At 55.0% G+C, this 25600-nt stretch overlaps 2 protein-coding genes across 2 annotated transcripts; one reads left to right on the plus strand and one right to left on the minus strand.

Moving 5' to 3' along the window:
• Positions 1-5496: 5496 nt before the first annotated feature.
• Positions 5497-10454, plus strand: PLPPR3 (phospholipid phosphatase related 3). The gene is made up of 7 exons (XM_028159484.2): positions 5497-5610; positions 7667-7852; positions 7936-8077; positions 8175-8370; positions 8466-8523; positions 8695-8868; positions 9080-10454. The coding sequence occupies exons 1-7, from the start codon at positions 5536-5538 to the stop codon at positions 10433-10435; spliced, it is 2187 nt and encodes a 728-aa protein (XP_028015285.2). The 5' UTR covers positions 5497-5535; the 3' UTR covers positions 10436-10454.
• Positions 10455-10908: 454 nt separating this feature from the next.
• Positions 10909-24785, minus strand: PTBP1 (polypyrimidine tract binding protein 1). The gene is made up of 15 exons (XM_008150711.3): positions 24690-24785; positions 21547-21577; positions 17621-17696; positions 17147-17319; positions 16897-17043; positions 16638-16808; positions 16452-16562; positions 16196-16370; positions 15862-15939; positions 15015-15163; positions 13804-13837; positions 13290-13382; positions 12991-13207; positions 12582-12659; positions 10909-12490 (listed from the first exon to the last, which is right to left on the minus strand). Exons 1-15 carry the CDS (start codon positions 24695-24697, stop codon positions 12358-12360), a joined length of 1674 nt encoding a protein of 557 aa, XP_008148933.1. The 5' UTR covers positions 24698-24785; the 3' UTR covers positions 10909-12357.
• Positions 24786-25600: the final 815 nt, after the last annotated feature.

The raw sequence follows: 25600 nt of genomic DNA on the forward strand, positions 1-25600 counted from the left end.
CACGTGGAATGGGAGGAAGGTGGAAATGACACAAGAAAATGAATTGCTTTTAGGAGGACTTTAGAATGGTCTTAAGAAGTAATTTTTGCACCTGGCTGGTGTGGTTCAATGGTTGAACGTCAACCTATGAACCAGGAGGTCACAGTTCAATTCCCAGTCAGGGCACATGCCTGGGTTGTGGGCTCAGTCCCCAGTGTGGAGCGTGCAAGGGGCAGCCAATCAAAGATTCTCTCTCCTCATTGATGTTTCTATCTCTCTCTCTCTCCCTCTCCCTTGCTTTCTGAAATCAATAAAAATATATAGGAAGGAAGGAAGGAAGGAAGGAAGGAAGGAAGGAAGGAAGGAAGGAAGGAAGGAAGAATTTACTTATTTCCTGAATTTACTTATTCACTTGCAAGTATGGTTTTGAGATCACTGACTCTGGGCAGGTGAACAATTATGCATTCCCCGTGTCAGAGCCCATTCAAGGCCAGGAGACTCTTAAGACCTGGGCATCTTTTCTCAGCAGCAGCCCCTTAACTCCCCCCACCCCCTCTCTCTTCTAAAGTTGTGGGGTGGCTGGGGGTGGGACAGACCAAGGTGAGAGAGCTGGACCTCTGCATCCACAGGCAGGATGAGGTGCTTCCTAAGCTGTGAGCCTTCCTTGGGGAGCGGCCCCCACTCAGCCTGGGCACAGGCCCCTGTGGCTCTGGGAGTCTCTGACTGGCAGCGGAGTGGGCTGACCCAGACATTGCCCCAGGTCGGCGCAGTGTTTTGTCACGGCCAGAGGCAGCCATGGGAGTTTAGGAACAGAACACAGCCCTGCTAAGGTGTGATCTGGAAGAGAGTCAGATACAGGGAGGCCACACCACCCTGACCCTTCCTCGTCGCAGATTGGGTCTGAACTGTGGCGTGAGAGGCAAGCTCTTACACCAGGCGTCCTGGGCCTGTCCTGCCTCTCACAGTCCCATTTGTGGGGAACACGGGGGCAAGCCGGGGGGAGGCCTTCTCAGTTCATCTTCTCGCCGGAGGACTTCGAGGAGCCGGGATCTGTAACTGCAGTGGAGACTCTGCTAATGTGGGCGTCTGCGGCCAGAGAGGAGGTGAGGGCGGCCGGTGCCTCCTGTGAGCAGCTCCTCATGGCATTGCCGACTCTCCTTACTTTCCCCCCTTTTTCATTACAACCAGTTTCCACAGCTGTTTCCTGCCTTCACTCTTAGTCTTGAGCTCCTAATGTTTCCAAACGGGGGAGAAGCGGTGGAGGAGCCACAGTCCGTAAAAGATGGAAATTGTGGGTTATATAGACCTCAGGTGGTCTGCTCAAATCAAGGCTCATCGCAGCGCCTACGGGACAGAAAGTTTGGGTGACAAAGAGGTAGCGAGTGACTGGTGCTTCCTCCCTGTATCCTGATTTTCAGAAGGGCTTTAAGTCTCTGAATTGCAGCTGTGTAGCTGGCTAACTAGGGGATGGCATCCAACAGGATGTCTGGTTATGGAGGGCCTTGTGCTGTGTGGGCGTGAACAGCGTGGCCACTAGTGTTTGACCTTACTTGTACACACACGCGCACACACACACACACACACACACACACACACACACACAGTTTGTAGTCCCCGGGAGTGCCTCCTGCCACCACGGGGTGGGGTGGGGGGCTTTTCTCTGGTGCACTATCTGACGCACAGCTGATTCAGGAGGCTGTGCCAGGACTTCCTCCCAAACTGTGTCCCCTCCCCAGGCCAAGGTGCCTTATAAGATGCAGCTCTTCCCTCGGCCACAAAGCAAGCATCTCTGCGCTAGAAAAACCATGGACACCAACTGGATATTGTGCACAGCGGTCACATCCGGTATCCCTCCCCCGTCTGGAACGCCTGTGCTCCATCCTGCCCAGATCCTACCTGTCCTCCAAAGTCTTGGGTAGACGACCTAGCTTGCGGACATCTTACTTAGGGAAGCTGCCACTCTGTTCCATCTGGCTCATTAGATCCCCACGAGGGTGTGAGTTTATAAGTGGCAGGATTTCGGTTTCCTTGACTTTTCCCTCTCACTTCTGCCTCCCCTCTAATGGCTCATGTCTCCTGTTAGAGTAGTGCTGCCTCCATGCACTCCTCTTCTCAGGAATCTCCAAACCTAGGGGACCCCATGACTTTCTTAAGTCAGGCAGCCAGATCATTTCCCTCCTCTAACGCAAAGACATACTTGGTCCATGTTCAGCAGAAAAGTTACAGAAGTATGACCCTTGTCCCTATTTCCTCAAAAATGAGAAGTAAAAAAATCTCCTGGGGGAACTGTTAGATAGGACAAGGGTCTCAAGGTCTGAGCCATTCTTACTAAACGCCATTCCTGGTAAATGTTAAAATACATAGCACAGTATTTTGTAGACCAGTTGTAAACAGGATAAACTCGAAGGGAACCCAACCCATAAGTGTAGCCAACTGCAAAGAAGAAATCAACATGTAATTGACCAAACAGTGTATAAAAGCAATGGCTAAGCCTCCCTTTGGGGAGGCAGGGCTTTGGATAGGAATCCTCTGGCTCTTTTTCCTGCTGCAAGTAAATAAAACTACCATGTGACAACCATATCTCATTTTTTAATAGAGCACCCCAAGTGGTGAGCCCCTTGAGCTCTGTAGTAAACTGCCTGCCCTGTGCCTCAGTTTCCCTAACGATACGGCAACCCCACCCTTCCGCTATAGCTGTGGTATCGAGTTAATACGAGCATGAGTCTCTGAGCTGCACCCAGCGTGCTCAACCCCTCTTGCCTGTTCTGACCTCTCCGGTGGCTCTCCAATGCCCCAGACTCAAGTGCAGGCCCTCAGCTGGACAATGTGCCACCACAATCTGGGCTTGCCCCATCTCCACCACCAGGAATGGATGGGAAGAAGGATATACCGCCCCCCCGCCCCGCCAGATCCTGATATTCCCCTAGACCAGTGGTCGGCAAACTCATTAGTCAACAGAGCCAAATATCAACAGTACAACGATTGAAATTTCTTTTGAGAGCCAAATTTTTTAAAAATATATATTTTATTGATTTTTTACAGAGAGGAAGAGAGAGGGATAGAGAGTTAGAAACATCGATGAGAGAGAATCATCGATCAGCTGCCTCCTGCACACCCCCTACTGGGGAATGTGCCGGCAACCAAGGTACATGCCCTTGACCGGAATCGAACTTGGGACCTTTCAGTCCGCAGTCCGACGCTCTATCCACTGAGCCAAACCGGTTTTGGCAAGAGAGCCAAATTTTTTAAATTTAAACTTCTTCTAACGCCACTTCTTCAAAATAGACTCGCCCAGGCCATGGTATTTTGTGGAAGAGCCACACTCAAGGGGCCAAAGAGCCGCATGTGGCTCGCGAGCCGCAGTTTGCCGACCACGGCCCTAGACTATCAAGCAGTCAAGAAGTTTCTCCAGCCCTAGCTGGTTTGGCTCAGTGGACAGAGTGTCAGACTGTGGGCTGAAGGGTCCCAGGTTCAATTCTAGTCAAGTGTACATGCCTGGGTTATGGGCTCGATCCCCAGTTGGGGGCATGCCGGGGGCAGCCAGTCAATGATTCTCCCTCATCATTGATGTTTCTATCTTACTCTCCCTTCCTCTCTGAAATCAATTAAAAAAATATTTTTTTTTAAAAGTTTCTCCAGGACCCCTCTCCATGCTCTTGCCCCCGAGGAGTCACCCAAGAGTGATTGCACATCTTTCCCTCCTCCTCCTGCCTCCCAAAGGCTGGCTGGCTGTAGTCACCTTTCAACACCAGTGCCACGTTGCCTCGATCATAGCAGCCCAGCCTCGACCAGCCAGGAAAACTCAGGCCTGTCCACCACCAGGCCTGGTCTGCCCAGCTTATCGGACAGCCTCAGGCGAGTGTGAGCAGCCGACCAGGAATAAAAACCAGCGGTGAGCTCAATAATGCAGCCCTCGTCCCCCCAACACTTACGGACAGAGTTGACTGTCCAGGTCTGTCCCAGTTCCCAGGGGGCCCCCAGTGACTGTTTAGGGCCATGTATACAGTAGTTGCTCAAGAGATGGTGAATATATGAACTGAATAATATCCTGCCTTTTGGGGGCCTGGTGACTGGTCAGTGATGTTTAAGTTCCCTGGGCTCAGTTGCCCCATTCGTAAATAAGGGCTCAGGGCTCAGTCAGTCAGTCCCCATCCTGCAGGGCTGAGTGCGGTAAGGAGGAAGTGACTACAGACAGTAAGAGCTGCCTAATTAATTGTGCGTCAAAAAATTCAGCGGGAGCCCTAGCCGGTTTTGCTCAGTGGATAGAGTGTGGGCCTGCAGACCGAAGGGTCCGGGGTTTGATTCCGGTCAAGGGCACATACCTCGGTTGCAGGCCAAGGGCACATACCTCGGTTGCAAGCTCCTCCCCGGCCTGGGCCTTGGTCGAGATCATGCAAGAGGCAACCATTCCATGTGTTTCTCTCACATCGATGTTTCTCTCTGTCTTTCCCTCTCTCTAAAAATCATTGGGTGAGGATTTAAAAATATATATGTAATCAATGGAAACATATTAAAAATTCACCGTGAGAGCGGCGCCTGGCTGGGGGCCTGGACTCTGGCGGCTGGTCTGAGGGTGGACCCCGGCAGGCAGGCGCGGGGGCGAGGCGGGGTTGGGGGGAGGACAAGCCCCCGCCCAGCTTCTTTGTCTCCCGACGGTTCCGCGCCCAGGTTTCTCGCCATGGAAACGCATGCGGGCGAGCGGTGGGCACCGGCGGAGGAGGAGGGGTGCTGAGATGCTGGGCTGGGGCGTCAGAGACAGGGAGAGACCCGGAGAGACGAAGAGAGAACCAGAGACCCAGGAGCTCAGACCCTCGCCCCGCGCCCAGTCCAGAGGGGACTCCCGAGGCCTACCCCGGGAGGGGAGGAGGCCGCAGATCCCAGCCCTAGCTCTCTGCTCCCGGACACTGGGACCCCTGGGACCCAGAGGCGGAGGAGGCGGGCGCCCGGGAGGCGGGGGCCGCACACCAACGCGCGCCGCGCCCCCGACGCGCCAGACAAAGAGCCCCCGCCCCTCGCGCCGCATCTGGGCCTCCGGGTGCGGGGTCTCAGGGCCGGGCGGGGTCCCCTCCGTCTTCCCCTTCCCCTCCCCTTCCCATCTCCCCGCGGCCCCCCTCCCGCGGGGGAGGGGCTGTGCTTTGTGCTCAGCGCTTAGAGGGGCCGCCGCGCCGCCAGCTCCGCCCTCCGAGCACCAGCGCCAGGTGAGGGGCCTACAAGCCGAGGCTCGGGACCCTCCGTTCTCCCGGAGGCTCCCCGCCCCGACGCGGGGGACGCCCCGGGCTAAGACCCCCTCTAAGCCAGACCGGCCCCGCCCTCTTCGCCCGACCCCATCCGGAGCGTGGGGTGCCAGCAGGCGATTGTTTGACAGGGACCCAGTGCGCGGGGGAGGCCGCGGGGACACCCCTCTCCCCTGGCCTCAGTTTCCCTGGGCGGTTCCTTCGCATCCTCGCCCGCCCCTCCCCCGCCATCGCCGGGTCCCGGGTCCCCGGACTCAGCCTGCGCCTCCCTCCCAGCGCAGCTTTATTCCCTCCAACCACAGCCGGTGGCACCCGCAACACCATGATCTCGGCCAAGGAGAAGAATAAAAGCCCCAAGGACAGCATGACGCTCCTGCCCTGCTTCTACTTCGTGGAGGTGAGCGGGGGAGGGGGTCGCGCCGGTGGGGGCAGGGCAGAGGCCTCGGTCCCACCGGGACCCCCATGCTGAGGTACAGGGGCGGCCCTGCTCGGATCACGCTCGAGTTGGGGCACAGCTAGAGGACCTGGGGGTGGGGCTGGGCCTGGGGGTGAGGATCCGAGGAGTTGGGCTCGGTAGGATGAGTAGAAGTTGGAGGGGCAAAAGGCTGTTCTGTGCTTCCCGAACAGTCTGGGCAAATGCTGGGAAAAAGGGGAGGTGGGACCTTCAGTCTGGGGTTCAGGCCAGTAGCTCACCTGGCGGGGCTGGAACAAGGTGTAGGGAGGCATAAGGATGGTGCAGGTAATGCGGGTGCAGTGATTTCCTCCAGTCCTTGAGCTCTAAAGCCTGAGGATCTGAGCTCAAATCCCTCTTGTGCTGATCTCCGGGGCTGGTACACTTCCCCTGACCTCTGATAGAACAGCCCAGGCACATAATGGAGGCTTAATGAGTGCTTGAAAAGTAAAAGATAGTAAGTTCAGCCACTTGGCTTATGCTGAGGATGGCACAGGGTGACCGTTGAGGTTCAGTACTGACTTGAGTCTCCCTGTAGCCAAAATCTCCCTCGTGACATGCCGACAGGCACTCAATAACTGCTCCTTGGGCAGGAGATCTCCTACAAATCCAACTTTGGCATTTTCCCTCTGAGAGCCCCTACCCTGGTCCCAGCCCTGACCATGGGCCTGGGGTTGTCTGTCCTGCCTTGTACCTTTTCCAGGGCCAGATGGATGGTTGAGGCCCCTCTTAAGGCGTCGTTCAAAGCAGGAGTGAAGATGGGAGCCTCTCGTGGGTTTATCTGTGTCTCAGTTTCCACGTCTGTAAAATAGAGGGGGGTTTCCTGAGGCAGCCAGGCCCCCCCTTAGACTCTTCCATATTCTCTGGCCCCCACAGTGCCACCCCTCTGTCTCCTGTGGGTGTTTGATTTTGAGACCCTCGGACCAGGATGGGAGGCATAGAACACCAGGAGGGTTTGCTTCCTCAGAAAGACTCTGCCAGCCCAGCCGGCGTGGCTCCGTGTTGAGTGTCCACCTATGAACTAGGAGGTCACGGTTTGATTCTTGGTCAGGGCCTATTGCCTGGGTTGCAGGCTCAATCCCCATGGTGAGGCGGGAGCCGATCAATGATTCTCTCTCGTCATTGAGGTTGCTCTCTCTCTCCCTCTCCCTTCCTCGCTGAAATCAATAAAAAATATATTTTTTTAAAAAGATTCTGTCGGAATCTGTGCCCAACAGCTGTTTGTGGCCCACAAACGAGTGTGTTCTTCCTCAGTGACCTTCCTTCAGGCACCACGCCTGCGATGTGAGCAGCTCAGCTTTCCCAAACTCAGTCTCACTTTCTGTACCGCACGGCTGTCATGTATGCTGTTTGCCCCGCTTGTGCGGGCACAAGGCAGGGTGTGTGGAGGACAGTTGCAGGAATTAGTGACTCGGTGGATTCAGTTGTTCATTCACTCAGCACCTGCCACGTTCTCGGGGCCGAGTGGCAGGTTGGCACATAGGATATGGCGCCCAGAGGAAATAAGCAGGACAAGGGATAGAGAGATGGGTAGCCAGGGAGGGCTCCACTGAGGAGGGCTGGGGCACCAGAGGGATGTCTGAGGGCATCCATCCATCCTTGAGAGAAAAAGCTGAGAGGCAGGAATGTTTGCTGTTTCTAAGTTTTTCAAAATGGCAAGGATGGCTGGAGGGAAGAAATGGATGAATGGGGTGGGTGGAAGGAAGGATGGATGATGGGTGGGTGGGTGAGTAGGTGGATGGATGGAAGGAAGGAAGCATGGATGAATGATGGATGGGTAAATCCATGGATTGATGAATGAATTCATGGGTGCAAGAATGGCTATGATGAATGGATGGACGATGGCTGCTACACAGATGGATGGGTGGGTGGGTCACTGCGTGATGGGCGAACTGCAGCATGGATAAGTGGCGCGAATTGGTGGGTGAATCAATGGATGGGACTGAACTCATGGATGGATGTGCCAGTGAAGGGGTGTGACTGAATAGCCTTCTCCCTGTAGCTGCCCATTGTGGCATCCTCCGTCGTGTCCCTGTACTTCCTGGAGCTGACCGACCTCTTCAAGCCAGCCAAGGTGGGCTTCCAGTGCTACGACCGCACGCTCTCCATGCCCTACGTGGAGACCAACGAGGAGCTCATTCCACTGCTCATGCTGCTCAGCTTGGCTTTCGCTGCCCCTGCAGCCTCGGTGAGTCCCAGAGTCCAGGGGTCTCGGCCAGCCTGTGGGCACCCCCGGCCAGGATCCAGCTGAGCCACCCCCCCTGTCGGCAGATCATGGTGGGCGAGGGCATGCTGTACTGTCTGCAGTCTCGGCTCTGGGGCCGCGGAGGTGGCCCAGGTGGGGCTGAGGGCAGCATCAATGCTGGCGGCTGCAACTTCAACTCCTTCCTACGGCGCACGGTGCGCTTTGTGGGTAAGTCCCTGGACAGCACCCCAACCCTCCCCCTATCTGTAGCCCGGAGTGGGCGGGTCCTGGCCCCCTGGACCGGCCCTGACCCTTTCACCTGCAGGAGTCCATGTGTTTGGCCTGTGTGCCACGGCCTTAGTGACGGACGTCATCCAGCTGGCCACGGGCTACCATGCGCCCTTTTTCCTGACCGTCTGCAAGCCCAATTACACACTGCTGGGCACCTCATGCGAGGCCAACCCCTACATCACACAGGATATCTGCTCTGGCCAGGACACCCATGCCATCCTGTCTGCAAGGTGAGCAGGCCCAGCCCCTGTGCCATTCGGCAGGGAGAAACTGAGGCACAGAGGGGTCTCAGATACAGCGGGGCTCACATGGATGACTCTTACAGGAAGACCTTCCCATCCCAGCACGCCACGCTGTCGGCCTTCGCTGCCGTCTACGTGTCCGTGAGTCCCCAGGCCCAGGATCTGCTCATCCTCCCGCCCTTCCCGCCCCCTGCTAGGATCCGCCCACACCTACCCGACCCTCCTTCACCCCACCCACCTCGGCCCCACCTTCCCTGGACCCGCCCCACCTCCGCTCCTGCCCCACCGCCCTGACTGCTGCCCCGCCCCCAGATGTACTTCAACTCTGTCATCTCCGACACGACCAAGCTGCTCAAGCCCAGCCTGGTGTTCGCCTTTGCCATCGCAGCGGGTGTCTGCGGTCTCACCCAGATCACACAGTATCGAAGCCACCCCGTGGACGTGTATGCGGGCTTCCTCATCGGTGCTGGCATCGCCGCCTACCTGGTGAGAGACTGACCAGGGAGGCTGGCAGCCACTGGGCAGGTCTGAGGGGGGGAGGTCTGAAGGAGCAGCCTAGCCCCCAAGGGGGAGGCCAGAGGAGGGGAGGAACAGGTGCCAAGGCCTAGCCCTGTTCTGGGGAGACTTTGAGAAGACCTTTGCCCTGTGGGGACCCTGACATGGCCTCACAGCCATCCTGAATCTCACTCACCCCCAGGCCTGCCATGCAGTTGGCAACTTCCAGGCCCCACCCACAGAGAAGCCCACAGCCCCAACACCTGCCAAAGATGCACTTCGGGTGCTGACCCAGCGGGGCCACGACTCGGTGTACCAGCAGAACAAGTCTGTGAGCACTGATGAGTTGGGCCCTCCAGGGCGGCTAGAGAGTGTGCCTGGGCCCGTGGCCCGTGAGAAGACCTCACTGGGCAGCCTGAAGCGGGCCAGCGTGGACGTGGACCTGCTGGCTCCACGCAGCCCCATGGGCAAGGAGAACATGGTGACTTTCAGCCACACACTGCCCCGTGTCAGCACGCCCTCACTTGATGACCCTGCCCGCCGCCACATGACCATCCACGTGCCACTTGATGCCTCGCGCTCTAAACAGCTCATTAGCGAGTGGAAACAGAAGTCACTGGAAGGCCGTGGCCTGGGGCTGTCTGATGAGGCCAGCCTGGGGCATATGCTGGTGCCTGCAGAGCCCATGGCAGAGGAGGAAGAGGAGGAGGAGGAGGAGGAGGAGGAAGGGGGAGAGGAAGAGGGCCCAGCTCCACCCTCACTCTACCCCACAGTCCAGGCCAGGCCAGGCCTCGGGCCTCGGGTCATTCTCCCACCGAGGGCCGGGCCACAGCCACTGGTACACATCCCCGAGGAGGGGGCGCAGGCAGCAGCTGGCCTGTCACCTAAGGGCAGCGTGGCTGTGCGGGCCAAATGGCTCATGATGGCCGAGAAGAGCGGGGCCCCTGTGGCCACAGCCTCGACCCAGCCCCGCATGGCCAACCCGCCCCGACTGCTGCAGGTGATTGCTATGTCCAAGGCACCTGGTGGACCTGGCCCCAAGGCGGCCGAGACAGCCTTGTCCTCCAGCTCCAGCTCCGACTCCTCCCAGTACAGGTCGCCATCAGACCGCGACTCAGCAAGCATCGTCACCATTGACGCACACGCGCCTCACCACCCCGTGGTCCACCTGTCTGCTGGTAATGGGCCCTGGGAGTGGAAGGCTGCTGGCAGTGGGACCAAGGGGCCGGAGGGCGAGGGCACTTATGAACTAGGAGACCTGGCTCATGGCTTTCGCGGTGGGCCCAAGCCACTGGGTGTGTCTCCTGGCTCATCTGTCAGTGATGTAGACCAGGAGGAGCCAAGGTTTAGTGCTGTGGCCACAGTCAACCTGGCCACAGGGGAGGGGCTGCCCCCACTGGGCACAGCCGACAGTACTCTGGGGCCAGCCAGCCGGGAATCAACGCTGAGGCGCAAAGTGGTTGGCCTGGCACTAGGTGAGCGGGATCCTGCCTCTTGTGAGTCCGAGGCTGAAAGCTACTACCATAAGATGCAGGCAGCCCGCAGGTTCAAGGACTGAGCACCCCGGGGCTCAGCAGGCTGGGATGAGGGTGGGGTGGGGGTGCAACAGCATGGGGGTACTGGGGAAAGAGGACTGAGTGAAGGCATTTTGCAATCAGACAATAAAAGTTTGAATTGGAGTCCTGGCTGCAAAGTCATCCTGGTCTGAGGGTTCCCCTACCGAGGCAGCCCTGCCCAGGGTTCTGGGCTGGCTGTAGGCTCTCGGGCCATGTAACCAGGGCCTGCAGAGCATAAACAGGGCACTAGAGCAAGGTTCTAACTGGAATATGGAAAAAGTTTTAGTGCGGTTTGCAGCATCTGGGGTTGCCCCACTTCAGATTCATGCTTACTTCCCAGGGAAGATCACCCCCACTGGGACAGGATAGGTGGGACTCCCAAGCAGGGATCACTGGCCCATAAAATTTCCCCTGATCTGAATTCACAAAGAAAACAGCAGTGAAGACAAGCAGGCCCAATAAAGAGGGAAATGAGTGCAGGATACAGAAGAGTTTATTCAAAGTCCAGTACAGACTAGCCAAACTGCCTTCTACAATATGAATAGAAAGCCTGCAGAAAAGGCAAGAGTTGTTATAAAATCGCTTTAATTCCGTTTTCTCAACATTACAAGCTGTAAGGCAGGCAGTGGAATGTGCCACGCTCCACATTACAATACTGAGCCTGTAATTGCTGGTATCAAAATATACATCTGTGTCACCATAAAAAACTGCATTTGCTGCCCCTCATGTCTTACAACAGGTATAAAAAAATTATAAATATTTAATCCCTTGTCCCCACCCCAACATGAACACTTGGGGTCCAGGCCCCAGGAAGAGGAGCCAGCCAGCACAAGGTTTGTGCACAGGGAAGCCCCTTGGACCCATGAGTGTAGGGACTATACAAGGTAAAGGAGACAGTTAAGACTCGAGGGCTATTGTCCCACCTTAATGGGTCTCAGCGTTAGAGGCAGACAAAAAAAAACTTTGGTCCATGATTTGCAGGAAAAATAAACCCTGAAAGTTTAAGAGCCCTTGTCCTCCCAGACAGAGGACAGGCTATGTGTAAGGCATCTGAAGGTCTCAGGCCTGGGGCTTTCTAGGAAGAACCCAGGCTCCGCAGTGGCCGCCCCCACTGCGTCTGCCCTGGAAACTAGATCCTGCCCTGCAACTTAATTACAAGGAATAAAATAAAAAGTACAGTATACAAGGTCATATAAGGAAGAAATTTAGATTACACTCATACCATTTTTATCATCTTGCTATATAAAAGGTTACTTAAAACTATTTCTTTTGCATATAAATGAAGATTAGAATATTTGGTCAACTGGAATATTGCTAGGCACAGATGTCTGCAACTGCATAAAAGCACAATACAAAGACTTATGATAAAACAAAGCTCCAAGCTGAAGAAGTGCCAGGGATGCACCCTAGAGGGTCTTGGCCCAGGAGGGGCACCTCAAGCCAGGGGCAGGGAGAGGGGAGAATCAAGATACTTGATTAAATGGAGGATTAGGATGCCTGCAGACCCTGCAGCTGGCAGCCTCCTGCCATGCCAGGCACATGATCCCTGTGGGGAAGCAGTCCCCTCTGTCCCCAAACCCCTATGCATTTGCTACTGCACAAAAAGGCCCTGCCAAAGCAGTGGGTTTTAAGGCACAAGAAAGCTGAGTGGAGGCTTGGGAACACCCACCCTGCAGGCTGCAGAAGGGGTAGGCATATTGTCCACGGGTCACCAAGAGCCTGAGGCTGGCACCCTATCTCCCAAAGGTGAGCAAGGTGAATTAGATTTAATTTTTTTAAAAACAGGTAAACTGATTTTCTCTTTAAAAAAATAAAATCTCTGGTCTTTTTAAGGTCACTTCAGCTGCTTTTTAAAGTGGCTATTTTCTGGAATGATGGAAGTTGTTGCCGGGACTACCCAGCAGGCTGGTCCTTGGTGGGGAGCCTAGATAGTGGACTTGGAGAAGGACACCCGCAGGTGGTGGTTCTCTCCCAGGTCGTGGTTGTGCAGGTCGATGAGTGCCTGGATGGCTTCCTCCACTGAACCCATCTGGATCAGCGCCATCTTTCGATCCTTCCTGCAGGACAAGGGGTATAGAGACGGCATGAGGTGGAGGGGGGAGGGAGGGAGGGGGGGGGAGGGCAGGTGGGAGAGGGTTTCATGCTCACTGGAAGAACTTGAACCCTTTGACAATTCCGCCGTTGCTGGAGAAGAGTATCTTGAGGTCGTCCTCAGATATGGAGGGCCTGTAGGGAGAGGGAAGACCTGAGCAGACCATCTGACTACTACCTTGAGGACAATAATTCTCTCAGAGAGGTGAGGGAGGGGCCTGTTCACTGTTGTAGGTACCCATAGATATTGCAGAACGACAGTATCTTAGAGGTCTATCAAGAGTCACACAAAAAACAATCCCACTTGGCTTCAAAAATTGACACCAAACAGGTTTGCAAAAAATGCCAGCCCCTCCTTCCTTATTTGTTTTGGGAGTGTTTCGGGAAGGACAGAGGCAGCTTATAGCAGGACAACCTGTCAAAAGGCCCTCCTACCCCTTTGCTCCCCCCACCATGTGCCACCTACGGGATGTTGGAAAGGTGCAGGGTGGCTGAGGGTGGGAAGATGTTCTGGAAGTTCTTAGAGCCAGGCTTCTTGAAGCGGTGCAGGGGTGAGTTTCCGTAGTCTTTGGTGAGGCCCTGGTCCTCCTGGCCCTCACGGGGCAGCTGGACGTTTTGGTGCTTGGAGAGGGTGATGCGCACAGGCTTTCCATGCAGCTTATGTCCGTTAAGGTGGCTTATGGCTGGAAAGGTAGGACCCATATGACCCAAGGCCCCAGGCACAGGCATGGTTCCCCACTCCCATCTCGGGCCATCACCACTTACCCAGCTGGGCCTGGCTCCCATCTGCCATCTGTACCAAGGCATTCTCCTTCTTATTGAACAAAATCTTCACCCGTTGCACATCACCATACACGCCTTCAAAAGTGGGGGGACAGGGCTCTGAGCCTAGGATCTGATTCCGCCTCCCACACCAGCCCCCATGACCCACACACCCTCACAGGACTGGCTCTTCCTGAAGGTTTGCTATTCTGCCTCTGGGAACCTGCGTCTAGTCACAGGGATGTTACCAGGAGGACTACCTTCAGCAAAGAAGTCATAAAATCCAGGAAAGGTCAATTGCCAAAGAGCCATCACTTTACATGCTACCAACACGCTTAACTCTGCGAGAGCATGCAGGGCAATAAACCATGCGTGTCTACAAAAATCCAAATAAATACACAAACCGAAGGCAAACCAAGTAATGAGGCAGAACTGCAAACTCATAGTATATCTTAGGGCATAAAAATAACCTCAATTAAATGAAAACAAGATAATAAAAGTGTGAATGATAACATACCGAAAAGAATAAAGAGGCTTTGGGGTGTGACTCTCTTTAGAGGACAGCAGAGCAAGGCAGCGGAGGGACAGGGAAAGGGAGAGGTCAGGGGGCGAGTTGCCATCGTCCACCACGAGGAGGCAGCCCCGCAGGCGTGCAGGTTGATGGATGATGAAGTTGTCAGGATGTTAATATTCAAGGGCAGGTTGGTTTCCGGAGAGCAGGGTTTGAGGGGGAATTTTGTTTTTATTTATTTATGGTTTTGTTTTGTTTCAAGCAACAACAGGAAGCAGAAGTACCGTGCAGTCAGTTGGCAAAGAAATTCCGGATCAGAAAAAAAATTGGGAAAGGGGAAGGGGAGAAAAGAAAAAAAGTAGCAAAAAACACAGGTCAGTAAATACATAAGAAAATCCGCAGTGTTCCATCAGTCAGATCTACACACATTACTAGTCACAGGTCCACCTCGTGGAGCAGGCAGGAAAGCACCTGTCCGCACAGTGAGCAGGAGACGCTGCTGCCCCTCCGGCCTTGCCCTGCTCCTGCCAAGCCCCTTGCTGGGCTCAGTTCCCCCGGAACCTGTCTCCTGCTGACTGCTGCGGGGAAAGTATAAACGCTCACACAAGCACGAGGGGTGGAGTCTGTTAGTGAGGCTTCTAGAGCATCTAATAACTCAGTCAGACAAGGCACCGGCTGCCCCAGGCCAAGAGATTATAGGAGTGGTCAGACAGATGAGAAAACAGTCTGAAATGCTAACTGGACGTTAATCCCATCTCTCAAGAGTTAAATATTTTGAGCCTTGATCTCACCCATACTCTCTGAGCCAAACTTGGCCCTGAGACAAGTGTAGGTTGGCTATAGTAGGACTATGACTCAGAGTTGTGGGGGCAGCGCAGACCATGGCCCTCCTGAGCAGAGGTGCCCAGAGACCTCCTCAAACAGAGGTGTTTGGCTCGAAATTTTATGATTGCTTTCATGAAAGTATCAAAAAATATTTCAACTCTAAACACTATGAAATTGGAAATGTAAACTAGGATGTTCAGGGACAGAGCTTCCAGCACAGTGGGAAGGGAGGGGAGATGCGAGCACAGAGTGGAACTGCATGAGGACTGGCCTGTGTTATGAGCTCCAAGGAGTTACAGGAGCGTGGCCTGCTGACAGTTTGCACTAAGACCTGAGATGCACAATTCCCCTGCCTGAGCCTCCAGGAAAAACAGCCTGAAAGAGCCACATACCTCAGGGTTGAGGTTGCTGACCAGCAGAACAGAATTTCCAGCCCCTCCCAGGCCTGGGATGGCGATCCGGCCAGCTGCCGCCGCTGCTGCCGCCGCTGATGGGATGGCCAGAGGGGCCAGGGCCCCGTGCACATTGGGAACAGAGAGGCCTGCAGGAAAAGGCAGTAAGGAGATGAGCAGTACAGCCTGCTTTCCACCAAAAGGGCAGCGAAGTCCTGCCCATCCTCATGCAAAAGGAGACACACAGGAGGTGTCTGCACTCGGCCTGTCCTGGCCATATGGCTTGCTAGCTCCTTCATCCTCCTCACAGCAGACTGTACTGGGTTTGGACCAGGCTACATGCGCCCATACAGCACAGAAGCTCCAGCTCCATGAATGCAGAATCGAGCCTCGGCCTTGTGTGCATGCAGGTACCCATCACCATGCAGATGGCACACTGGGCAGGACACAGCAGGCTCATGACTGTCACATGGTAGTTGTTACATTGTCGGGCGCCCAGCCCCCAGGAGGGACGCTCAGGTGTGCCCACCCAGCTCATGCTGATCTTCTTACCAGGACACTTAATTCACCTACTAGGGACACAGCCCTCCAACCATTGTGTGCACACGTCCTTGCCCGGGAGGTGCTTGAAGGAATCAGACCAGAGACTGTGGGGTTAGAGTATTCTCTGCGTGGCCCTGTCCTATAACTACCCTGTCCAGGCTCCTCAGGGAACCCAGATGCCCGCGCCCAGGAAGATAGGCTCCCCCCGTGACTGCGCCCGTCAGCTCGCATGTCGGCAGAGCTACTGAAAGGTGTGTGGGCATGCACAGTCAGTTATGGGGACCAAGACCAAGTGTTTGAGTACCTGCAGCTTGAGGAATGGCAAAGGTGGGAGGGAAACCAGCTCCTGCATACGGAGAGGCTGACATTATACCAGGTGCACCTAGAAACAAATGAGACACTAATCATTGCACCCACAACCTCCGCCACCAGAGCCGAGTGAGCCAAGCCGGCGCACCCCACACCCAGCAGGCAGGTCCAATGTCCACCCAAGCTGGGTGCTATGGCCATGTAAGGAGCGATGGGCGCCAACCTCCCTGGGCGCAGGGCGGGCATCCTGAGGCCTGGCCACTTAGACTGAGCTGCGCGTCCTTGCCTATGGCACACGGCAGTAGCGGGAACCTTCCCAGAAATCTTACCAAAGGCTGCGGCCATGGTCTGGTCCAGAGAGGGTTGGCTGTCACCAGAGGGCAGGTCAGGACGGGTGTAGTCTCGGCTCTTGTCGTTGTTGTATTTGACGTTGAGGCTGGTGAGCTTAGAAAAGTCGATGCGGAGTGTACAGCAAGCGTTGTAGATGTTCTGCCCATCCAGCGACTGCGGGGGAGGGCAAAGCTGTGAGTGGCTGGGGCCCTGGAGCTGAAGAGGGCAGGCAGGCGTCCCTGGGGACCCACTCACCAGCTTAGCATGTTGGGCGCTCACGGGTTCGGCATACTGCAGCAGTGCCTGGAACTGGTTGTTCTTGGTGAAAGTGATAATCTTCAGAACTGTGCCAAACTTGGAGAAGATCTGTCAGAAAAGGAAGAACAGTCAACCTCTGCCCAGGGTCTGGGTAGAAAATGGGGCACATGGACCCCACCTCACCTGGTGAAGCACGTCCAAGGTGACTGGGTAGAAGAGGTTTTCCACGATGATCCTGAGCACTGGACTCTGGCCAGCCATCGCCATCCCAGCATCCACAGCAGCAGCTGAGGCAGCCAGTGACAGGTTCCCGGACTGAACTGAGTTCACTGCCTGCAAGGCCGCCTGGGCCCGCTGTTGGGGGGACAGCCATGAGTCCCAATGCCCCCAGGCTCACACCAAGAACCCTGTCCCACCCCAGACCTGGGAGGGGATGACGCACTGCCTGGTTGGGTGAGCTGTCGGTCTTAAGTTCCTTATGGTTGGAGAACTGGATGTAGATGGGCTGGCCACGAAGCACAGGTGTCACCGAGGTGTAGTAGTTCACCATAGTGTTGGCTGCCTCCTCTGTGTTCATCTCAATGAAGGCCTGGTGGGGGTGGGGGCGTAAGCCAGACCCAGACCCCTGAGGAAGCCTGGCACCACACTCCTAAAGCAGGCCTAGGGCCCCTTCCTGAGATGTGCTCACATACCTGGTTTTTCCCTTTCAGCATCAAGAGGTTGGTGACCTTCCCAAAAGGCAGTCCCAGGGAAATGACCTCGCCCTCGGTGACATCACTGGGAAGCTTCCGGATATGGATCACTCTGGAGGGCACACCTGTACTTCTGTTGTCACCTTTGAACTTTTTGCTGTCATTTCCGTTTGCTGAGAAGAAAGGTGGTAAGTCTAACACAGAGCACCTCCCAGGCTCTCACACAGCAACATTCCCCCCACCTCCTCAGAATCAGCTTTCTCCCCGACAGGATTCAAGCAGAGGGATCTCCACATCTGGTGCACCCCTCACACACATAGCTCCCAGGTGAGTGCCCATGTATGAACCAGGGCTCAAGGTCACAGCCCAAATCAGTTCACCTCAGTGTCCTTGAAGCAGAGCCCCCTTGGGCACAGAGAGGGACCATCCCACCCCACCCCGTGGCAGGGACAAAGGGCTATGGTCAGCAGTTACCTGCAGAGGCTGAGTTGCTGCTCATGATAAAGGGTCCGTTAGTGACACAGGCAGAGAAGAGCTCGTCCGATCCCCGCTGGAAGAGAGGGTGTGCTGAAGTGGGGCTGGGGGTGGCCTGGCACATGGCTGCAGACACCCTCCTCCCAGAATACCCTGCTGCTCAGATGTGAAGACACTGCCCTGCACTGTGTCTGTCCCACCTCAAGATGGCCTCACAGTCCCAGATGTGGCTGCTTTTCCAAGGCGGGGGAGGGGGGACTGTCATCTACAAGGGGCTTACATGTCACTCCCATCTCCAGGTTCTGGGGAACCCTTACAGGGTCTGTGGACAGGCCTAGCCGGCCACCTTGAGACTGTTAGACTGTCTGTAGTTATCACAAAGCTGCTTGCAAACTTGAGAACAAAGCCCCCTTGTCACACTGCAGCTATTCCCCTGGCCTCCGGAGCTCGGCCTATTTTCCAGCTGTGTGAGGACACCTGAGCTGCAGCCTCATCACTCAGACTAGAAACACTACCTCTCTGTGAGCCAGCAACACTATCTAGTGACAGTGACAGAAAACAGGGTCTGAGGGCAGCTCTAGAACTGCTCATCTGTAGGCGGGCTCCTGTGACTTCTGACCTGCCTGTTTTCTTTCCAGAAACAACCTGTTTATTCCTTGAGTCTCAATCTAATTAAATCAACTCCCCGATCATGGCAGACTAACTCTGGGCTTAGAAAGCAGGCACACAGGCATCCCTCCTGTGGACTGAGGCCAAGGACAGGACTACTCTTACTCAGGGTGAACTGTCTGAGACTGCAGTACACTCATGTAAGTGAAGACTCAGGATGCAGCCCCCACCCGGGACAGGCTCTGCTAGGAACAAGAGCATGAGCACCAGGAACTTGCAGGCTCTAGGACCTGTCGGGGGTTAGGGGCAGAGCTGTGAAGACCAGGACTCCATCAGCATGAACTAGGACCAAGGTTGGCAATCAGGGGAGGGTGTCTCTTCCCCCCACCCCCCAACTTCAGTGCCCCCTCAGGCCTGTAGCAGGAACAGGAAAGACCAGCTCAACTGGGCCTTTGGCTCTCAGGGCTTACGAGCCTCGCCCCTTCTCCCTCAAACTGCCTTTCTCTCAAGGACACCTTATCTTTGCCCTTCCTCCAAACTGCCAATACAGTTGTTAATCAAACAAGCACAACCATCACCCAGGGCTGCCATCTACCACTGGCAGAGTTGAGGTGCTCTAGAAGCCCTCAGAACGCCACCCCCACTGCCCCCCGCCACAGGAAGATGTCGGTACCTACTAAAGGGAGACGAGGTTTACAAACTGCTCAAGAAGAGGATCAGGAATGGCCACAACACCATTGGTCCCTGCTATGTGGGCATATCCCCACATCCCAGACCCCTGACTAGGCAAGCACCCAGAAGCCCCCAACCCCACCTCCCCATAGCCCAAGGCTGTGAGGGCTGCCCAACCCCAGTGGTGCTTAGAGCCAAGGAACAGAAAGTTAAAATTGCTGGTTTCTGAGGACTGGGGTCTACTATAAAAAGAAACATTCTGGGCCTGTCATGACTGAGCTTTTCCTGAGTGGTCACCCAGTGCTTCCAAGCTCAGTACTGCAGACAGACAGGCCTCAGTGGGGACAAAGTCACCAGGCAAAGTGCACCCCAGCCCCAGAACCTCCTGGTGACACCAAGGGCAGGTGAGTCCCACCTATGCAAGCCTCAAGAAGGTTCCTGCCTATGGACTGGGAGTTCTGACCCATATCTCTGCCCCCTTTAGGCTCACAAAGGTGCCTCCCCCAAAGCTGGACAAGAGCCAGGCACTATGTGGCTCCCCCGTGCTGACTGCACAACCTTAAAAAGGGTCTTGACTGCTGTCTCTGACCAGTGCCAGGTGGGCCATCATTTGAGTGGCAACACTCCTGACTCTTCGTGTTCCCATGGCAAGATGGGCTGGTGCTCCCACATTTGTGGACAACTTGTGACCACTTGTCTGTCCACATTCCCCTAGGCCCACCCCCTTCCCCAGGACACAGGTCAGGTCTGCTAAACAGCAACTCCCCCAACTTCACAGGGACACTGAGATCACGACCTGGGCATTTGGGGAGACCCTATGGTACCTTATCCAAAGTCAATTAAGCATCTATTGGAAAAGCCCCCAAGCTGTGTGCTTCCTGCTGGGAATAAGGCACACCTGCTCCCAACAGTATGTTAAGGGGAACCTTTGCTTTTTAATCAGTAGCTAAGCATTGTAAATCTCTGGACACTTCTAAATTATGGCACAGCTTGTTCTAAAGCTGGGGTGAAGGTCAGTGGTGCCCAGAACCCAACTGTGCTGCCCTCCTGATAGGCTGGGGTACAGGTACCAGGCTGTGCTGCCCTGCTGATGGCAAGTAGCAACCCACCCACCCACCCACTGGAACCTCTGAGTTTGTCATGTACAGGTCTGATTCTGAAAGCAGCGGTACCCTGGGGCTGGCCAGGAAGGACCACTCTAAGGACAACCCCAGACAGAGCTGCTCCAGCTGGAAACAGGCAAAGCCAGGAGGATTACGGAAGGCCAGACATTTTCTGTGATGGTTACAAATGCTTCAGATGAAAGTCCCTCTCCCCTCCTCCTACCACTGAACAAACAGGTTTTATCTGCAAAAAGATCAGGATAGGCAGCATGTGAAGACAAGACTCCACCTGGAAAAACCCATCCCAGCAGCATGGCTCACTGACCAACCCACCTGCAGTGGATTCCCCAGCCCCCAATTCCTGCCAGCATGCCGTACCAAATCTGTGTAAGTATTCAATCAGCACCAGGCATCCCTGGATGCCACTTACTGCAGTGTACACAGGCCTGGTCTTCACCTGAGGGGAGAACTGAGAACCATCATGGCCCACTTCCTGTGGAGACAGCCGTTGCCAGCTCTGCCCTTTCTACAGCTTAAATGTCCCAAGTACCAAGGATGGCATATAAAGGGGGCACTTTAACTTCTTTCATCTCAAAAGAAGAAGCTATAAGATGTTTAGACCAAATCACAATGCCATCAAAAGTAGCACCTCTGGCCCTATCTGGTTTGGCTCAGTGGATAGTGTTGCCTTGCAGACTGAAGGGTCCCAGGTTTGATTTCAGTCAAGGGCACATGCCCAGGTTGCCGGCTCAATCCCCAGTGGGGGGTATGCAGGAGGCAGCCGATCAATGAATCCAATCACTGATGTTTCTCTCTCTCCTATCCTCTCTAAAATTTAAAAAAAAAAAAAAAATTTTTTTTTAAAGAGCAGCACCTCAAAAAAAATAAAATAAATAAAATAAAGAGCAGCACCTCTATACCCTCCTAGCCCACCAGCCACCTCATAAACTACTTGGGGTACAACCAAGTTTCAACTTTTTCTGTATCAAACCAACAGTACTTAGAACACTTGGCAAATATCCTGTCCCAATCACAGGACTCTCGCCTGGGCAGGGAGGAGGGGTCCCATATTAAGGCCAAAGGTGCATTTACCACTGAGAGGCCACTGAACCCACACTGTTGGAAACACAGTGCCTGGAATTAGCTGGATGCAGGCAGGACAAAGAAAAGGTGTCTGAGTGCCCAACCTGCAAACTGTCTGCCCTACACACACTGTAGACCAGGCGTCCTCAAACTCCAGCCACCGGCCCGCCGGGTGTTTTTGCCGTTTTGTTTTTTTATTTCAAAATAAGATATGTGCAGTGTGCAAAGGAATTTGTTCATAGTTGTTTTGTTTTTTTAAACTATAGTCCAGCCCTCCAACAGTCTGAGGGACAGTGAACTGGCCCCCCGTTTAAAAAGTATGAGGACCCCTGCTGTAGACCATGGGAGCGGAGCGGTCAGAAGCCCCAGCGCTCAGCAGCAGGAGGGAAGGGCCTACAAGGGCAGCACCAGATCAGAGGCCATGCCAGCTAGCAGGATAGCAGAGTCAGCAATGCCTACCTTTGTACCAACTGCTATGTCTGGGACAATGCTGTAGAGAGAAGAGAGAAAAAAAAGAATGTTAGCAGGTGTACTACAGCAGCTGCTGCTAGGACTCTCGGGGATAGGCCGGCCAGCCAAGGGCTTCTCTGGCTGCACAGTCCACCCAATGAGGTCCTCAGATAACTAGTAAGCTTAGGGCAGGGAAGTGAGCTGCCGTCCCTTTAATCTCAACCTGAAAAAGGAGCCATCATTGTCCTCTAGCTCCCCTCCCTCCCTGCAGGCCCGCAGACAAAAACACCCCCTCCAAAAGCCCGAGGAGGGACACTTGATGCTTGTTGTTAAAAGCTGAAGTGCTATTGTTTGCTTTCTAAAAACTGGAAGTGCTTGGAGAATGTTTCAAGCAGGGAAGACTAGTGAGAAGGTAGCTCACAAGGCCTTGGGGTCATAGCTCCAGGGGGATGAGAAAGAGACTCAACAAGGGAACTCTGTTCAAAGAATGGCACCCTTCAGAGGAAGGAGGCAGCAAAGATGAAATAATCAGATAAAATTAACACAAGTTACTCATCAACCTGGCTCCATGTGACTGGACTTTCTCCCTGCTCCAGGCCCCGCTAGGGAAGGTGAGAAGAAACCATGGCTGCTGAGGTTCCTGCATTCCTCAACTGCACACCAGCTCAGTACAAACATAAAACCTTCCTACCACTTCTAAATGTAAACTCACAAGGTCCTTAATGACTCAAGGAGAGGAACTTCGTCAGCAACACCCCGCCCCCCACCAGGTCACCTGGCTTAGTGGTCTGTGACCAGAGCCTCCCATGATGTCACACAAAGATGTCCCCCTCACCAGCCAGGGAAAGGCTAGTCTCAGAATGGGCAGAAGATCCGACACCCCCTGCCCCCAGAACAGCATGACCCCAAGCGCTACACCCTAGTCCTGCCATTTGCTGCACATCTCACTGGCTCATTCTAACCCACTGCCTCTACTGGAGGGCCTTTACCTCTTCAGTATAAAAAACATTATGGGCTAGTGTCAACAGAGTTTTTAAAACCTTATAGCAGTAGTTCTCAACCTTTCTAATGCTTTGACCCTTTCTAATACAGTTCCTCATGTTGTGGTGACCCCCAACCATAAAATTATTTTCGTTGCTACTTCATAACTGTAATTTTGCTACTGTTAATGAATCATAATGTAAATATCTGTGTTTTCCGACGGTCTTAGGCGACCCTGCTAGGGGTTCTCACGGAAAACGTATTTACATTACGATTCATTAACAGTAGCAAAATTACAGTTATGAAGTAGCAACGAAAGTAATTTTATGGCTGGGGTCACCACAACATGAGGAACTGTATTAAAGGGTCAAAGCATTAGAAAGGTTGAGAACCATTGCCTTATAGAGTGTCAAGGAAAAATTCAGAAAAACTGAAAGAATGAAAAATATGCAGGGCAACACACTGCTCTTTGGGAGGGAGCCTCAGGCACAGTTTTACATAAAATGGCCCTTCTTAAAAAGGGTTTCAAACCTTCCAAAGAGAACCTGGCTGCCTCGGTAATACCACACAATTCAAAAGAGGCTGCAGATGGGACTGGGCAACCAAGCCACATCTGGGGGACAAAACACTCCACAGTCCTTGCGGGAAGCAAAACAGAACCGGACCAGACAGTCCCCACTTTCCATCAAGATTTCTCTGCAGGGCCTCTTCAACTCCCACTTATGTGCACCCACAGCACAGGCCAACTGGATTGGGGATTCCCTGGGAGGTCCACCCAAAACGGAAGGTGGACCCCAGATCACATTCCTCATGCACCAGCAGTTTTTCTAAAAGGCTGAATTTAATTAAGCCTGAAACGTATCATTTAAAACCAGAGGCACAGAGATAGTGACCGTCCAGGCATTTTAACTACACACACCCCCAGATCTAAAGATAAGAACTGCCTTTGGAATCTTCTGGCTCACTTTTTAAAAACCAGAACCTAACCCTCCCAAGGGGAAATGAAAACAATCAGACTAACACGAAAGAAGAAAAGGCCCTGTTTAAAGTTAGTTTCATTTTTAACAAGTTCTATCATTTTCCTCAGACCAGAAATATCCGGGGGGGGGGGGGGGGAGTCCTTAAAATGGGCAGACTCATGTCTCGGGCTAACAGAATACAGTTTTGTGCGTGGGCCCTAAATCTCAACCGTCAAGTGGATAGCCTTTGCAACCTCAGGTCTGTTTAAGGTTATGATAACCCACAATGTAAAATCTAGATTGCCCCACCGCCCTCCCCATTCCTCTCGTCCCTGGAACACACACAAGCCCCGGAGAGGCCCCTTCCCTCTCCCAAGGCGGCTGAATGGCCGTTGGCCGGCCAGCCGGCTACACTGCCCGAAAGCTCGGGGTCCGGTCGTGCCGCCCACGTGGGTCGTCCCACGAACTCTAGGGCGTGTAACTCCACGGCCGGAGTGAGCCAACTCGTGCTTAAAGGACTCCCGTACAAGGAGCTCCGGGATGGCGGGAACAAAGGGAACGCGAGGGCCCCTCCCTGACACCCCCGGTCCTGGAGCTGAACCGGGAGCGCGGCGGTTCTTTGTGGGAAGTCCGGGGAGGGACAGGGCGGGGGCGGAGGAGGGCCCGCGCCCTTCCGGACAGAAGGGCGGCGTCTTCCCGGCGCGCCCGGGACCGCCGCGGGCGGGGGAGGCCGAGTGCAAAGTCGGTGCGGCGGGAAAGGCTGCGCACGCGCACCGGGGCCTGAGAAGAGTTCGAATAACTGCGCACGCGCACGTGGGGGCCGGACGGGGAGCGGGAAGAACCGGACGGGGAGCGGGAAGGGCCGCACGGATAGCAGGAAGGGGCACGTGGGAAGCGCAAAAGGTAGCGCGGGGGGAAGACAAGCGGAAAGGGTCGCGCGGCCGCCGCGTGTGTTCGGGACTAGCCGCGGAGAGACCGGAAACGAGCACGACGGTGGGAAGGGCTGGGCCGGCCGATCCCCGGCTCGGGAGATATGGGACACCTCTCGCTCCTGGGAGCTTCCCTCCGCGCCCGCGGCCGGGAGAGAGGAAAGATCCCGGAGGCGCTGTGGCCCCGGCAGGCGAGCCGTTGCTCCGAGGAAGCCCAGGCGGCCGCAAGAGGAAGGCTGGAGCGCGAGAAGAGGGGTGGGAAGCGCGGATAGACACGACTCACCCGTCCATTGCACACAGAAGAGACCCGCAAGGGACGGAGTGGAGGCGCCGGAATAGCAGGAACCGACCCAACGGCTCCGAGTTATAGACTCACAAAATGGCGGAGACGCCTGAACACGTCCCTTGCGCGCTCTGCCCATTGGCTCCCGCTGCTCAGGGAGGCGGGGAGAGCGCTGCGGACCCCCACCAGCGCCGCCCAGTGGCTAGGAGGCCGCTTGAGGGGTGGAGCTAAGAGGAATGGCAGGCGACCGTTGGAGAACGTGGCCGTCCGTCAGGGCTCAAGGCGGAAACGGCCCATGGAATCGGGGGAGGGGAGAAAAGGTGGGAGCACGTGACAAAGCCTGAACCAATGAGCCAGCATCCCTCCTGCCTAGGGCTTTGCGGGAGAAGCCATCTTGAGAGTGGGTACGTGGCGAGTCCGGCGGCGGGAAGCGTGCTCCCCCTAGGTTGCCGCCATCTTGCAAACGGGCATGTGTTGTCCCCCTCACGCGTGAGAGCAAAGGGAGGCTCGTCGCCATCTTGGAGTCGGGCGGGACACCTATTAGGCTCCATCTTGCTTGTGGGCACGTGGCAGAAAAGTCTGATTCAAATTGAGACGTTATTCCTAGGTTAGTAGGCGGGGAGGCAGAGGCTGCTTAACGCATCCCCGACGCCAGGCCTCAATTCTCACTGCTGGCCACCGAGCCTGCAGGCGCATGTGGTCAGGGATCGCCCCGACCGGCCTGTTTTAGAGCAGCGAAGCCCAGTGCAGTCTGCACACGGGGAAATTGAGGCGCGGGGGTGGGGTGGCGCACAGGGGACCGCATCTGCCCAGCACACGGGGAATCTGAGCCGGGGTTGCAGAAAGCAGAATCCTGCCATCATGGGAAATTCAGAACCGGGTGCGGGTCCATCCCAGCAGCAGGAAAAACA

The sequence above is a fragment of the Eptesicus fuscus genome, chromosome 6, assembly GCF_027574615.1.
Source record: "Eptesicus fuscus isolate TK198812 chromosome 6, DD_ASM_mEF_20220401, whole genome shotgun sequence".
NCBI classification, from domain to species: Eukaryota; Metazoa; Chordata; class Mammalia; order Chiroptera; family Vespertilionidae; genus Eptesicus; species Eptesicus fuscus.